Source organism: Canis lupus, chromosome 25 (genome assembly GCF_003254725.2).
Source record: "Canis lupus dingo isolate Sandy chromosome 25, ASM325472v2, whole genome shotgun sequence".
NCBI classification, from domain to species: domain Eukaryota; kingdom Metazoa; phylum Chordata; class Mammalia; order Carnivora; family Canidae; genus Canis; species Canis lupus.
In genome coordinates, this window is record NC_064267.1 from 26600464 (window position 1) to 26614956 (window position 14493).

General features: G+C 37.0%; 1 protein-coding gene across 2 annotated transcripts in view; it reads right to left on the reverse strand.

Annotated features, from left to right (window-relative positions):
- The window catches only part of MTMR9 (myotubularin related protein 9), a 53030-nt gene that overhangs the window by 9064 nt on the left and 29473 nt on the right, over positions 1-14493 (reverse strand). For both annotated transcript variants that reach the window (XM_025462917.3, XM_025462918.3), the window contains 3 exons: positions 12872-13013; positions 10878-11098; positions 1037-1188 (listed from right to left, as the gene is read on the reverse strand). In XM_025462917.3, coding sequence (XP_025318702.1) covers positions 1037-1188; positions 10878-11098; positions 12872-13013 — 515 coding nt within the window. The remainder of the gene's footprint in view (positions 1-1036; positions 1189-10877; positions 11099-12871; positions 13014-14493) is intronic.

Here is a 14493-nt window from a genome sequence, read left to right on the forward strand (position 1 = left end):
GAATCTATCCTAACAGTTGCTTAATAAAGGAAACAGAAGCCACCTCCTAGGAGCTTACAATTTATTCCTGTCCCAACTACCTACTGACTTTCTCACACAAAAAGTATTTTCCCTCATACTCATTAAAATGGCCACTACCAAGGGGGAAAGAGCTGAAAATAGCAAGTGTTGGCAAGGATCTAGAGAAACTGGAACCCTGTGCACTGTTGGTAGAAGTGTAAAATGGTGCAACTGTTATAAAAAATGGTATGGAGGTTCCTCAAAAAATTAAACAGAATTATCATATGATCCAGCAATTCCACTTCTGGGTACCTACCTAAAAGAATCAAAAGCAGGGTCTTAAAGAGATATTTGTGCATCTATGTGCCAGAAGGTGGAAGCAACCTGTGTCTATCAGTGGAAAACTATTCAGCCTTAGAAAGGAAGGACATTCTGACAGGCTACAGTATGGATGAATCTTGAGGCCATCATGTTAAGTGAAAGAAGTCAGTCACAAAAAGACAAACATTGTATGATTCCACACATTCATATGAGGTACCTAGAGTAGTCAAACTCAGACACAGGAAGCAGGATGCCATTATCAGGAGCGATGGGAAGTTGTTTAGTGAGGAATAGAGTTTCAGATTTGCATGATGGAAAGTGTTGGAGACCCATTTCATGATGATATGGATATATATTGACAAGAATGAACTGTATACCTAAATATGATTAAACTGGTAATTTGTAATCATGATTAAAAACACTAATGTTATCTTCCTATCTAGGGAAAATATCCAATATAAACAGCAGTACCCACTGAAAAATCACTGTTAATTTCTGAATGGGGACTGAACAAAAGAAGTATGACTAGATAATGGACATGAAAGAGAGAGCCATGCCTACACCTTGAAAAAAAAAAAAAAACAGCAGTAATACACAGGTCTGAGGGTCAGGTCCATTCACCAAGTTCAAATGTCAATAGCAGCAGGTCCTTAGAGATCGTTCAGAGAGGATCCTTGACTATGGATAAAGAGTTTGCAAAGGATGCACAGCTTACCTTCCCATAGCTGAAGACTCTGTGGAGCAACTGAAGGCCAGATGACAAGATTGTTGGCTTCAAAGAGAGGATTGGTGAACTTACTCAGTTCACTGGGCCGATTAACCCAGGACCACAGAGACATCGTTTTCTGCTGCAGCTTCAACTTACATCTAATTGAGGAAGAAAACTGCAGTTAAAGCAATTAAATGATAACAACCACTATTACATGCTCCTCCCAAGAGGACAGTTTCTTCTCTCTGTATACTAGAAGGCAGAACACAAAACATGGGAATAAAATGTTGTGAAATAGAAATATTTGTCAGAAAATTCAACCAGCATTATAACTCTCAATAACAACAAAACACTTTCATAGGCTTTCAAAGCCTCCCAGGAGGATAAAATCAGAATCTGGTCATGTTTAGGTATGGTATTAAATATTAACCTAGGGACATCTGGGTGGCTCAGTGGTTGAGCATCTGCCTTCAGCTCATGGCGTGATCCTGGGGTCCCGGGATCGAGTCCCACATCAGGCTCCCTACATGGAGTCTGTTTCTCCCTCTGCCTATGTCTCTGTGTCTCTCATGAATAAATAAATAAAAATCTTAAAAAAAAAAATGAACATTAACCTAGAGAACAGAATGTTTATATGCAAAAGTTCTTTATTGTATCTGGCACAGTATTTTAATTTAAGATCACTAAATATATAAATTACATGAATATAAAATAGATGGACTGTCAAATATTAAAAATGAGTATGTATCTTGATATAAATACAGATTTAATCTATATTTATACACAACAAACAGCCTTCATAATAATCCTGAAATTCTATAACACTCTTTTATCATAAAATAAATTCACAGGGATAGAAAGTGAACTGGTACATTTTCAAAAAAGTAAATAAGAAAAAAAGTAAATTTTAACAAGTGAAAGATAATTGGTGGTTAACCTTACATTAACCAAAAAGATAACATATTCAATTTTTACAGGATTCTATTTAAGTTGAAGTTTTGCTGTAAAACTGGTTATGTCTCTGAAACTACTTGGTTATTAGTTAATTATGTGCTAATTAATTTATTTATGCTAGCAATAAAAAGAATCCATGTAATCAAAGAACTCATGTAGTACTGGAATTTAATTGCTAGAAGAGCAAATCCTATACCATGTTTCCAGGAATCAGGCATGGTGAGGATAGGAAACCACTGTACCCACTGCCCCTGCAGTAAGTGGTTTGGCACCACTCTCCATACAGCTTTGGAATCCTTCTTAATCAGCCCTATTGGTAGGATCTACCAAATGGCAATCAGAATGTGAGATAAAATACATTTGTAATCCCTTTATTAAAAGGCTAGTTCTGAGGGATACTCATAAGTATAACACCAAAAATAAGTCCTCAAATGTATTATTTAAATACAGAATAAGGGCATTTGGGTGACTCAGTGTGTAAAGCATCTCCCTTCAGCTCAGGTCATAATCCCAGGGTCCCAGAATCAAGTCCTACATCTTGCTCCTTGCTCAGCAGTGAGGTCTGTTTCTCCCTCTGCCCCTCCCTCTGCTTGATCTCTTTTTCTCTCAAATAAATACAGAAAATCTTAAAAAAAAAAAAAAAAGCTGAACTAAAGTTATATACATTACTTTATTGAAAAGTGTCTTAAAGTCTTTAACGATTATTTTGTGACTTTTTGAGGTAGGTAGGTACATTATACCACATTACCCAGATTTAATCAAGGTAAATCACCAATTCTCTCCCTCCCCCAATAAAATGATAGTTTAGGGGTTAAGTCGAACATGCTTTAAGAAATGGCAGGATAAAGGGTTGCTTGGGTGGCTCAGTCAGTTAAGCATCTGACTTGATTTCGGCTCGGTTCATGATCTCAGGGCCATGAGATCAAAACCCACATCAGGTTCCATGCTGACTGCAAAGCTTGCTTAAGATTCTCTCTCTTCCTTTCCCTCTGACCCTTCCCTGCCACTCCTGTGTGCACACACGCACACACATGCTCTGTCTAAAAAAAACAGATAATAAATGGCAGGATGAGATATTACATTTCTAATATATTTAAGTGCCCTGAAGTTTCCTTTGTAATGATTATTTGTATGTAATCTTTAATCTTTTTTTAAGATTTTATTTATTTAGATTTTATTTATTTATTCATGAGAGACACAGAGAAAGGCAGAGGAAGAAGCAGGCTCCCTGTGGGGAACCTGATGTGGGACTCGATCCTAGAACCCTGGGATCACAACCTGAGCCAAAGGCAGACGCTGAACCACTGAGCTACCCAGGTTCCCCTGTAATCTTTCATCGCCTAAATAACGAAAACCAAAATAAAACAGGAAAGCCTTGTTGACACGTACAACTTTCTTTTGTTTAGCATTTTTTTTTAAGATTTTATTTATTTATTCATGAGAGACATACACAGAGCGAGAGAGAGAGAGAGAGACATAAGCAGAGGGAGAAGCAGGCTCCATGCAGGGAGCCCGATGCAGAACTCGATCCCGGGTCTCCAGGATCACGCCCTGGCCTGAACTGCTGAGCCACCTGGGCTGCCCCTTGTTTAGCATTTTAAAAGCATATCTCACCATGAATCCTTTTTGATGTAATACTTTTTAACACTGCTTGGTACTAGTGTCTATCAAAGAAACTATAAATATACTTCATTTCACATGCTGACTCCCAACTGCTAAAGGTTATCAATTATCTTTCCTTTTCTTAAGCATCAGATGACACAGAGCATGAAGTACTTGCTGTCACATTCAGTAGAATCAATGTGCCAGCCAGAGTAATACTGTGGCTCTGTGTCAAAATGCCAACAGTGGTAAGTTCTAGGCTCATGACTAAGTAGGTGTTAGAAGATTCAAGAAAGAATGAATGAAAGAACTGACATTTTAAAAAATACTTATTATGTGATAGGTATTATACTAGTTTTCACATGTGTGTTGTTTGATCCTCACTAGAACCCAGTGTGGCAGAGGTTAATTTTTGCCTTTAATATAGGCGGAAGTAGATTCAGAGAAGTCACCTGGCTAGTAAGTGGCATAGTAGAGATTCAAACTCAAATCTACTTTCAAGTCTTGAACTTTTTCCATTAACGTACATTGGAAAGAATGAGGAAGAGGCTGATGACAGTAAAAAGGAAAGTACCTAAAGTTTCTCAGGGCTTAGTTTAAAATGTTGCATGTAGGTGTGGGACTTCTGGAATGGTAGGGTGAGGACCTCTGTATATCTTCTCTAAACAGTAATGAAAACAGTGGCAAAAACAGTCAAAATAAGTATGTTCACAACTCTGGAAATTAACAAAAGGCTATGACAACCTGAGGAACACTCTTCAAGAAAAACTAATGAACCTCTGAAAGAATAGGATTCATAGCATTTTAACTTGGCCAATGCCAAAACCCTTTTCCTAGCTCTGCAGTATCACTGCAAACCAGTAAGCAAACTTGTAGCCACAGAAGGGGCAGACCAGCTCTGGAGCTCCTCCAAAAATACTACTCCCAGAGCACAAATCACTATTTGATATTCTTGAAGCTCCCTAGTAAAGCTTCCTTTGTACAGTCCTGTAATTTGACTGACTCACAGCTTTCTTAGAGAGAAAAGCCCTATTCCCCAGGGTATTTGTCAAAAATCAATGAGCAGAAACTATTTAACATCATAGTTGCCTGAGGCACCTAGCCAGTTTGGGGCAAATAAGAGCCTAGGAAAAATCATAAAAGATTTGGGGACTGAGATGTCCATGTGTAGCAGGGGGTAGGGTGGGGGCTTTGTAAAGCTCTGACATATTCCCAGGAATTCAAAAGGATGTGCATATGCCTAGGAAATGCTTGAGATAGTCCCAATTCTTTCTCCTCTGGCTGAACCTAAGGCCCTGTACAAGCTGAAGGTTAAAGCAGAGTTGTAAACTACCTGAGCATTGAAGTCATGCCTCTCAATACACATAGGGCCTCTCAGTAAAGGATGAAAGAGTTATTCATTCAGAAGATAGAGGATCTAATTTCCAGATTTGCCATATTATATCTAAAGCATCAGTTTTCAAAAAAAGCAAATTATAATATACACAAAGAAATGAAAATGTGTGGCCCATACTCAGGGGGAAAAACAGTCAAAAGAAACTGTCCCTCAGAGAGGGGGAACATATTGAACTTACTTGACTAAGACTTTATTTTATGTACAATTTTATTTACTTGAGAAACAGCAAGCGAGAGAAAAAGCACGAGTCAAGAAAAAGAGCATGAATTGAGGAAAAGGGCTGAAGGAGAGGGAGAAGCAGACTCCTCATTGAGCAGGGAACCCGACATGGGGCTGATTCCAGGATCCTGGGGTCATGACCTAAGCTGAAGGCAGATTCTTAATCGACTGAGCCACCAGGTACCCCACTAGACAAAAAGCCAGCTATCATAACTGGGTTCACAGAGCTGAAGAAAAATGCCTGAAAAATTAAAGGAAAGTATAACAATACTTTACCAAAAGGACGGTACAGAGGCAAAAATTATTAAAAAAAGAACCAAAAAGAAATCCTGATTTGAAAGTATAACTGAAATGAAAAATGACCATAGGAACTCAACAGTAGATATAAACTGACAGAAGAATCAATGAATTTGAATATAGGTCGATTGAAATTATTAATTTCTAAGGAAAAGAAAGAAAAACTGAAGAAAATTTAAAAGAATCTCCAAACCTATGGAATACCATCAAATATACCAACATGAACAACAGGCGTTCCAGATGGAGAAAAGAAAAAAGCAGAACAAATTTTGGAAAATAATATCTGAAAACTTCTCAAATGTGATTCTCCATACCTTAGAAGATTAAGGAATTTATCCAAGTAGGATAAATTCAAAGTGGTCCACACTAAGACATATCAATGTCAAACTGTCAAAAGCCAAAGGAAATGAGAATTGTAAAAGCAGCAAGAGAAAAAAGACCCATTATGTAGAGGGGGGCTCCTCAATGAAAGTAACAGCTGACTTATCAGAAACCATGAAGTCAGAACACAGTATTATGACATATTTGGGGTATTTGTGTGGCACAGTTGGTTAAGTGTACAACTCTTGGCTTCAGCTCAGGTTGTGATCTCCAGGTTATGAGATTGAGCTCCACATCGGGCGCAATGCTCAGTGCAGGTCGGCTTAAAATTCTCTTTCCCTCTGCCTCTGCCCCTCACCTCTGTGCTTGCTCCCTCTAAAATAATCTTAAAAAAAGAAAAAAAAAGACTGTTGACCAAGATGTCTACCAGCTAAACTATGCCTCAAAAATGAAGAAGAGTGATGCCAGCAAAAATGGCAGAGTAGGTAACTCCAAATGCCCATCCCTTCACAGAAACACTGAAAATGCAAAGTAGGTTAGAACCTACTTTGTCAGACTTCTGGGAAATAGAAGTTTACACCACATAAGTAAATGAAGAATCAGGAAAAGGGAACCAGAAAGACCATAAAAAAGCTTTATGACATTTTTATTTGCTCTTGCCCCACCCATTCCCTAGCCCATGTTCTCAGTATGGGACTCTGGTCTCTGGCTCCAGAGGGAACAGAGCAGTCCCTATTCACAAAGAATTATGTCTCTCTGTTCTAACTTGTCCAAGGGCTACCAGGAACCCATGTCTTTGTTATGCCTAACTTGGAAATCACCATAGGCAGAAAAGTGGTGGGCATTCCTAGAAGACATAAGGTGAATGGACAACCTATAGCCAACTGTGGGCAAAGATTATGGTTAAGGGGTACAAGAGAACACCAAAAGCCTATGGAAAAAGATTCTTTGGAAAATCAGAGTTGCCCATGTATATGGAAGAATTCAGAAAGCCATATGCATGCTCAAGGCAGGAAATATGCTCAGAAAAGGCCCAAGAAGATCCCAAGATAATGGTTTTTGCTGATCTCTAGCCTCAGTGAGGGCCAGAAGTGAAGGCAGAGGCCTGACTAAACACTGAAGGAATATTCCAGCAGAAAGCCCATCTGCAAAGACTGCAAAAGGATTTTTTTCCTTTGTTGTGAGTGGTTTTCCCTTTCACTTTTTCCTCCCTGTTCTTCCCTCTCTCTTGGCTCCAGGCATTCAAAGAAATCACTGTCAAACACTAGCTGAACACAAACTAAAAGAACAGATACTTTAGAAACTACACATGAGAAAAAAAATACACTTCACAAAATAGTTTAGAAAAGGACTAAATAAACAGTTATTCGGAAGAGTGGGAAGAATCTGTTTTCCACAGAACCACCTTAAAATATTTTAAACGTCGGGACGCCTGGGTGGCTAAACGGTAGAGCACTTGCCTTTGTCTCAGGGTGTGATCCCAGAGTCTTGGGATTAAGTTCCACATTGGGCTTCCTGCATAGAACCTGCTTCTCCCTCTGCCTGCGTCTCTGCCTCTCTCTGTGTCTTTCATGAATAAATAAATAAAATCTTTTAAAAAATGTATTTTAAATGTCCAGATTTAAAATTACAAATGATGAAAAAAAGAAAAAAAAAGCCCTAGAAAGTATGGCCCGTTTAAAGGAAAAAATTAATGGAAATTGTCCCTGAGAAAACACTGACTTTGCTTTCACTAGATAAAACCCAAAACTAAGGACCAAAAACTAAAGGAAACCAGGAGAACAATGTCTCAAAACCTAGACTATATCAATAAAAAGACAAAATTATAAAACAGTATCAAACAGAAATTCTGGAACTTAAAAGTATAATATCTGAAATTTTAAAAAACCTTACTAGATGATTTTACTTTATTTATTTAAAAAAATTTTTTTAATGATTTTGCTTATTATTCATGAAAGACAGAGAGAGAGAGAGGCAGAGATGCAGGCAGAGGGGGAAGCAGGCTCCATGCAGGGAGCCCAACATGGGACTCGATCCTGGGTCTCCAGGATCAGGCCCTGGGTTGAAGGCGGCGCTAAACCGCTGAGCCACCCGGACTGCCCGACTAGATGATTTTAATAGCAGATCTGAGCAGGCACAGAATAAGCAAATCTGAAGACAGGACAACTGAAATGCCCCACTCTGAGAAGAACAAAAAAAAAGGAATAAAGAAAAATTAACAGAGCCTAAGCAGCCTGTGGATACCAATATATGTATAGTAGGAGTCCCAGAAAGAGAAGAGAGAAAAGGGAACAGGAATATATAAAGAACTAATGGCCAATTTGTCAGTTATACCTCAATACAAATGGAAAAAACTAAACACAAAAAGAAGCACATACATAAAAATATTAAAGGCTGAAAATTCCCCAAACTCAATAAAAGACACAAATTTACACATTTAAAAGTTCAATGGGCTCCAAGAAGGATAAGGGCAAAGAGACCCATACTGAGACACATTATAGTGAAACTGACAAAAGCCAGACAGAGAATCTTGAAAGCAGCAAGAGAGAAGTCCTCATGTAGAAGGATCCTTCATCATCCTTCTACCACAGATTTCTCATCAGAAACTACGGAGGCCAGGAGGGAGAGCAATGACATTTCTAAAGTTCTTATAGGAAAAAAAAACCCAAAACAAAAACAAAACTACCTACCAAGAACTCTACACCCAGGAACACTATTCTTCAAAAATGTAGGAGAAATTAAGACATTCCCAGATAAATAGAGAGGGAGTCCATTGCTAGAAGACTTGCTTTACAAGAGAAATGCAAAAAGGAATCCTTTAAGCTAAAATGAAAGGACCCCAGATGGTAACTCAAAGCCATATGAAGAAAAATAACTTCAGTAAAGATAACTACATATGAGAGTATAAAAGTAAATTATTGTATTTTTGTCTTCTTTATTTCCTACCTAATTTAAAAGACAAATGGATAAAAATAATAATAAATCCACATTAATGGGAACATAAGAATATAATTATATATAAGAATGTAATTTGTGATAACATATAGGAGAGTGGAGCTTTGAAAGAGCAAAGTTTTGTATGCTACTGAAGCTAAGCTTGTATTCAAGTAGATTGTTATAAATTTGGGATGTTAGTTGAAATCTACCTGGCAACCAGTAAAAAAAAAATGTTAATGTACATAAAAATAAATAAGAAGGGAATCAATAGTATGCTATTAAGTATCAATTAAACACAAAGGAAGGCAAGTAATGGAGGAGACAGAGAACAAAAGAGGTATAAGACAAACAATATAAATCTCAAACTGGCAGAAATAAGCCATTCCTTTTCAATAATCACTTTAAATATAAATGAAGTAAACTCTCCAATCAAAATGCAGAGATTGGCAGAATGCATTAAAAAATGTGATCCAACTATATATTGCCTACAAAAGATTCACTTTTGACTCAAAGATCAAAAAGATTGAAAATAAAAGGATGAAAAAAGATTTTCCACATAAATAGTAACCAACGGAGAGCTGGAGTGAATATAACTACATCAGATGAAATAAACTTTAAGACAAAAACTCTAACAAGAGACAAAGAACAATGTTATAAGCTAGAAAAAAAGTCAATCCATCAAGAAGATAAACAATAATTATACATAAACATACATGCACCTTACACCAGAGCCACAAAATAGAGGAAGCAAAAACTGATAGAACATGATAGAAATAGACAATTCTACAATATAGTTGAGGACTTTAATATCCCACTTTTGATAATGTTTTGAACTAGGAAGAAGACCAATAAGGAAATACAGGATTTGAACAAAAGGTAAGACAAATATAGAACATTCTGCTCAACGACATCAGAGTACATATTCTCAAGTGCACATGAAACATTCTTTAGGATAGATCACACATTAGGCCACAAAACAAATTTCAATAAATCTTAAAAGACTGAAGTCATACAAGTATCTTCTCCCAACTACAACAGCATGGAGTTAGAAATCAGTAACAGAAGAAAAAAATGGAAAATTCATAAATATGTGGAATTATAGAACACAATTTTAAACACGCAGTGGGTTACAGAAGAAATCATAAGAGAAATTAGAAAATACAGATGAATGAAAATGAAAACATGACATGCTAACACAAAGAATGGGGATCCAGTGAAAGCAGTGCTCAGATGGAAACTTATAGCAGTAAAAACCTACATTAAAAAAGAACGAAGATCTCACATCGGTGACTTTTAAATCAGTAATTTCATACCTTAAAGAACTGGAAAAAGAAGGGCAAACTAAACCAGTGCTAGCAGAAAGAAGGAAAGAATAAGAGTAGAGAGTAGACAGACGAAATAGAGAATAGACAGAGTGTCAATGAAATCAAAAGGTGGTTCCAGGAAAAAACCAACAAAACTGTCCCTTTAGCTGAAATGACAAAGGAAAAAAGAGAAGAGGAAGCCTTTTGACTGTACCCAACTGAGATTACCAGTTAAGCACCTTTGAGGATCATTCTGATAGGAATCTTCTTAATTAAACCTATAAACTCGATGGTGTCTGGACTATAAAGTGAGACTGTCCCTCTGGACCTGAGGACAGTGTGACAGATAAACTTTGGAGCAAAAGAAGGAAGACCTGTATTATAACCCCACTATTGGTGACCAACTGGCTGTGTGTCCCTGGTCAAGTCATTTAACTTTTCTAGATACTCTCCTCCCAATCTATAAAACTGGATAGAGGATGGAGTTGGATTATATGTTAAGGCTTCTTCCAGATGTAAGATTGCCATGATCTTATACAAGAAAATTAACATTGAATGGTTGCCCAATTTACTCAAAGCTTTTAAATCAGTGTATGGACTAATTTTAATCTAATAGAAAAAAGTCTAGGACATGCTCTCACCTAGGATGGGATAGGCTCATATAACACATTTCATATTATTTAACTTATACTAGCTGTAACCTCTACCATCTTATCAATAACATTAATGTAGAAACCAAATCCTGGTCTCTTTTAGGAAGTGACCAAAACAAAATACAAACGGAATGGCCCCCATCCCATGTAAGCAGTGTACCCACCTTTCACTTTCATTGTTGCCCAGAAATGTTCCAAACTGTGAGGCATATGCATGCTCAAAGAGCATGATGAGGAAATTCTCATTAAATTCAAAAGAACAAGGAAATTGACGAAGTATCTGCCACACACAGTCCAAGAAGAGAAGAAATACAGGTGACTCCCACTTCTGCTTACTATTACAATAGGCTGACTGTGCACAGCGCTGCTGGAACGGGTGACCAGCCTAAGACAGAAGATGGAAATGTGACAGTCATGGCCTAGTGAGAGCACATTACAGCACATTCTATTACCATTATTTCACACAGTTGCAACAAAACTCTTATTGAAGGGAACACCATATAATTTGGATGGCTGCTGTTTAATCATTTCAATTGATTTTAATTAATAAATTTAAACAATTTTCAGTAACTAAGGAAAAAAACCATGACTTCCAAATATTTAACAAGGCTGTGCAGTTAAGGCATAACCATAAGAACTGCAATTATGCTAGGTGAATTCTATAAAGTAAAATTTTCTAGGTCTGTAATTTCTAGCAAAGTCAAAGAATATATGGTCTTCAGGGACCACACAAAAGACAGCTACCACCTTTTCTCTATCCAAAGTGTGGCAGATTGTTGTAAACTATGTAAGCCTCACCCATAAATGGAAATAAATATGGGTTTCTCACACACAAACTTTATAAAGTCACTCCTGATACTGAATACTTAATTACATGTGAAAAAAAATTCTTTAGGAATACTTTTGTATTAGAGATAAAATTGTCTCTACTTCCCTCTTCTCTCAAAAAAAGAACTGGAAGAGTCTGACCTCTACTGACTAAAGTAAATTTAAGAATCATTTGGCTCTTTGGCTCACCCAGAACCTGAGTATTGACCTTAACCCAAATCATACCCTTCTAGGTATTTCACACACTTGCTTTTATCTTTAGATCCTTATACTACCTTACCTGACAAAGAAAATGTCATGAACATTTTCCACTAGCTAATGGTGTTTTGATACCCATTGGAATGGTAATATATAAGTATGTAAATCACATTCCCCTATTTGTTTGCTATGCATCATGAATGTCGCTGAAGAGATTTTTACCAAATATTTGGGATGGTCTCACTTGAACAGAGATACAGGTCAGTTGTGAGGCAGGTGAATATGGTATACGTAAGAGCATTAACACATAATAAATCTAAATTTTAACTACAAGGGCCAGAAATGATTTTTCTCCAGAGATGCTTCTACTTTTAAGATCTATCTAAACATTTGTTCTTAATCACATTTACTAAATTACATAGTGTATATACATTTATAAGTTAATCTCTGACTTAAAGGATTTCAATCTATTTCATGAAGCCTTTATTTCAGTTGTCATTCAGCATTACGTGATTGCACTGTGCTGTGTCCTAGGGATAAAAGAGAAACAGGACATGGTTCCCTGACCTCAAAGGAATCACTTAATTTGGATGTAGTTTCAGGACTAAGGCATGAAGACAATGGATCGATTTTATCTGTGATGAAGGTTAAGGTCCCAAGACTGCATGAGAGCAGCGACATTTAGTTGTATCTTAAAGCATGAGAAGGATTTCACCTGGTGAGGCAAGAGGATAAGGCGAAGCCAGACAAGCAACAGGCAGAAAGTGCTAGAGCACATGCCTTATAATTACAAGTCCTCACACCCCCTTCCTGGTTTTGATGTTTTTTTTCCTCTCTAGCAGAGACTGTTTCACATTTTTTGTTATTTCCCCTATAGGTAACAAAGTATAACTAATAAGAGTTTGTTAAGGGAATGAAATACCAAGTGAGCAATACAAGCAGAGAGGCACAAAAATTGAGATGCAGTGAGGATATATAAACATTTACTGAGAGGATTAACTGCTCCCAGAAAATTAAACATACAGGTTAAACATTTTAATCAATCAAAATTTCACAAATTCTATCCATTCCTGCAAACTGGGATCACATCAATTATTAGCAGTTTCTGTGCATACGAAGTAGATTTTCTCACCTGCAGCCACTCTCTTTCTATCAGGGCCTCAAAACCACGGATGGTCCTGCTTCTCGGTTCCAAGATGATCTGGGCCAGGGAGGTAACCTGAAGTGTGGAATCAGTTCCTTCTGTTCCATGAATCAATATGGATGCCCCTTCCCTGATAGGAAAATCCAGAGTACAAAATGGGATACTCCTAACATGATCAGTCAACTCTATTAATAACATTTATTAAGTACAGTATTTCAAACTCATGCATTCTGCTCTGTCCAGTAGGGTTTAGAGGAAAAATAAGGCACATGTAGAGTTTCTCTTAGGGAAAAAACCCTAACATACACTTAAAAGTTATTTTTCTCTATCTTTCTGATGCTGATTCTACCTTTCTACCATCAGCTGACTATATAAGGATGCCTTCATTACTTGTAATGTAATGGATCTAGGAAACAATAGCTAAACCACACTTTCTGAAACATGAAAACAAGAAGAAACATAAAACTGTCAATCTAGGAAGTCAGTGGCAATGGTACTACTATATCATGATACTTAGGAGGAGTCTGGGACTCCATTATTCTAAAAACAGTTGAAGGAAACCCCAAAAACTAAATTAAGCACATCTTCTCCCCTTCCCTTCTTCCAACTCTTATATTGAAAGGACAGTGAAGAAGATTTTAAGACAACAGAAAATAACCTCACCACTTTCCCATAAGAATTTCAAGTTTGGTGACTACTATTAATTCTTTCCCCATGTGTCTATATACTTTAGGTAGCTATAACAAAAGGTAATTTCTTAGTATTTCCACTTTTATTACAAACATTTTCTCATGTTTCCATATTACCTTTAGAAGCATTGTATTAATGGTTATATAATATTCTATTAGGTGATCAACTACAATTTACTTAAGTGAGAATTAGACATTTAGGTCATTGCCAATTTTTATTAGACTGGAGATGATGTACTTAGCTTTTTGTCTCTTGTTGAATTATTTGAGTTTTTAATTTTGAAAATAAGACTCCCTGTCATTCACCTATGGTTAGGTTAACAGCCTCATCCTTAGGATAAAATCTCATGACTATGTAGAAGGGTATGAGCAAATATTTTAAGGCTTCTGATGTACATATTGAATCTATATATCTTAGTTATCTGTGGTATATTTTAAATTTAATTCAATTAATCTAAGGTCTATTTTTACATTTTGAGCAATTAATTATAAAGGCAGATTTTTATGGAGGTATATGTTTTTTTACGGCAGCCAGCTAAGTCTAAACAAAGGAAGGGGGCAGCCTGGGTGGCTCAGCGGTTTAGTGCCTGCCTTCCACCCAGGGCGTGATCCTGGAGACCTGGGATTGAGTCCCACGTCAGGCTCCCTGCATGGAGACTGCTTCTCCCTCTGCCTGTGTCTCTGCCTCTCTCTCTGTGTCTCTCATGAATAAATAAAAATAAATTAAAAATCTTAAAAATAAATAAATAAATAAATAAACAAAGGTGGGGATAAATACTGTTCTGCATCTCAGGTTGCCTTGACCTGCAGCATCCCATTATTATGGATGCAAACCCAGATAACATGGTGATAAGTGTTCAATATCATTTGAAGTTTATAAGAAAACAGAAGCCTCTGTATTCATCATGCAAGGGGAAATCT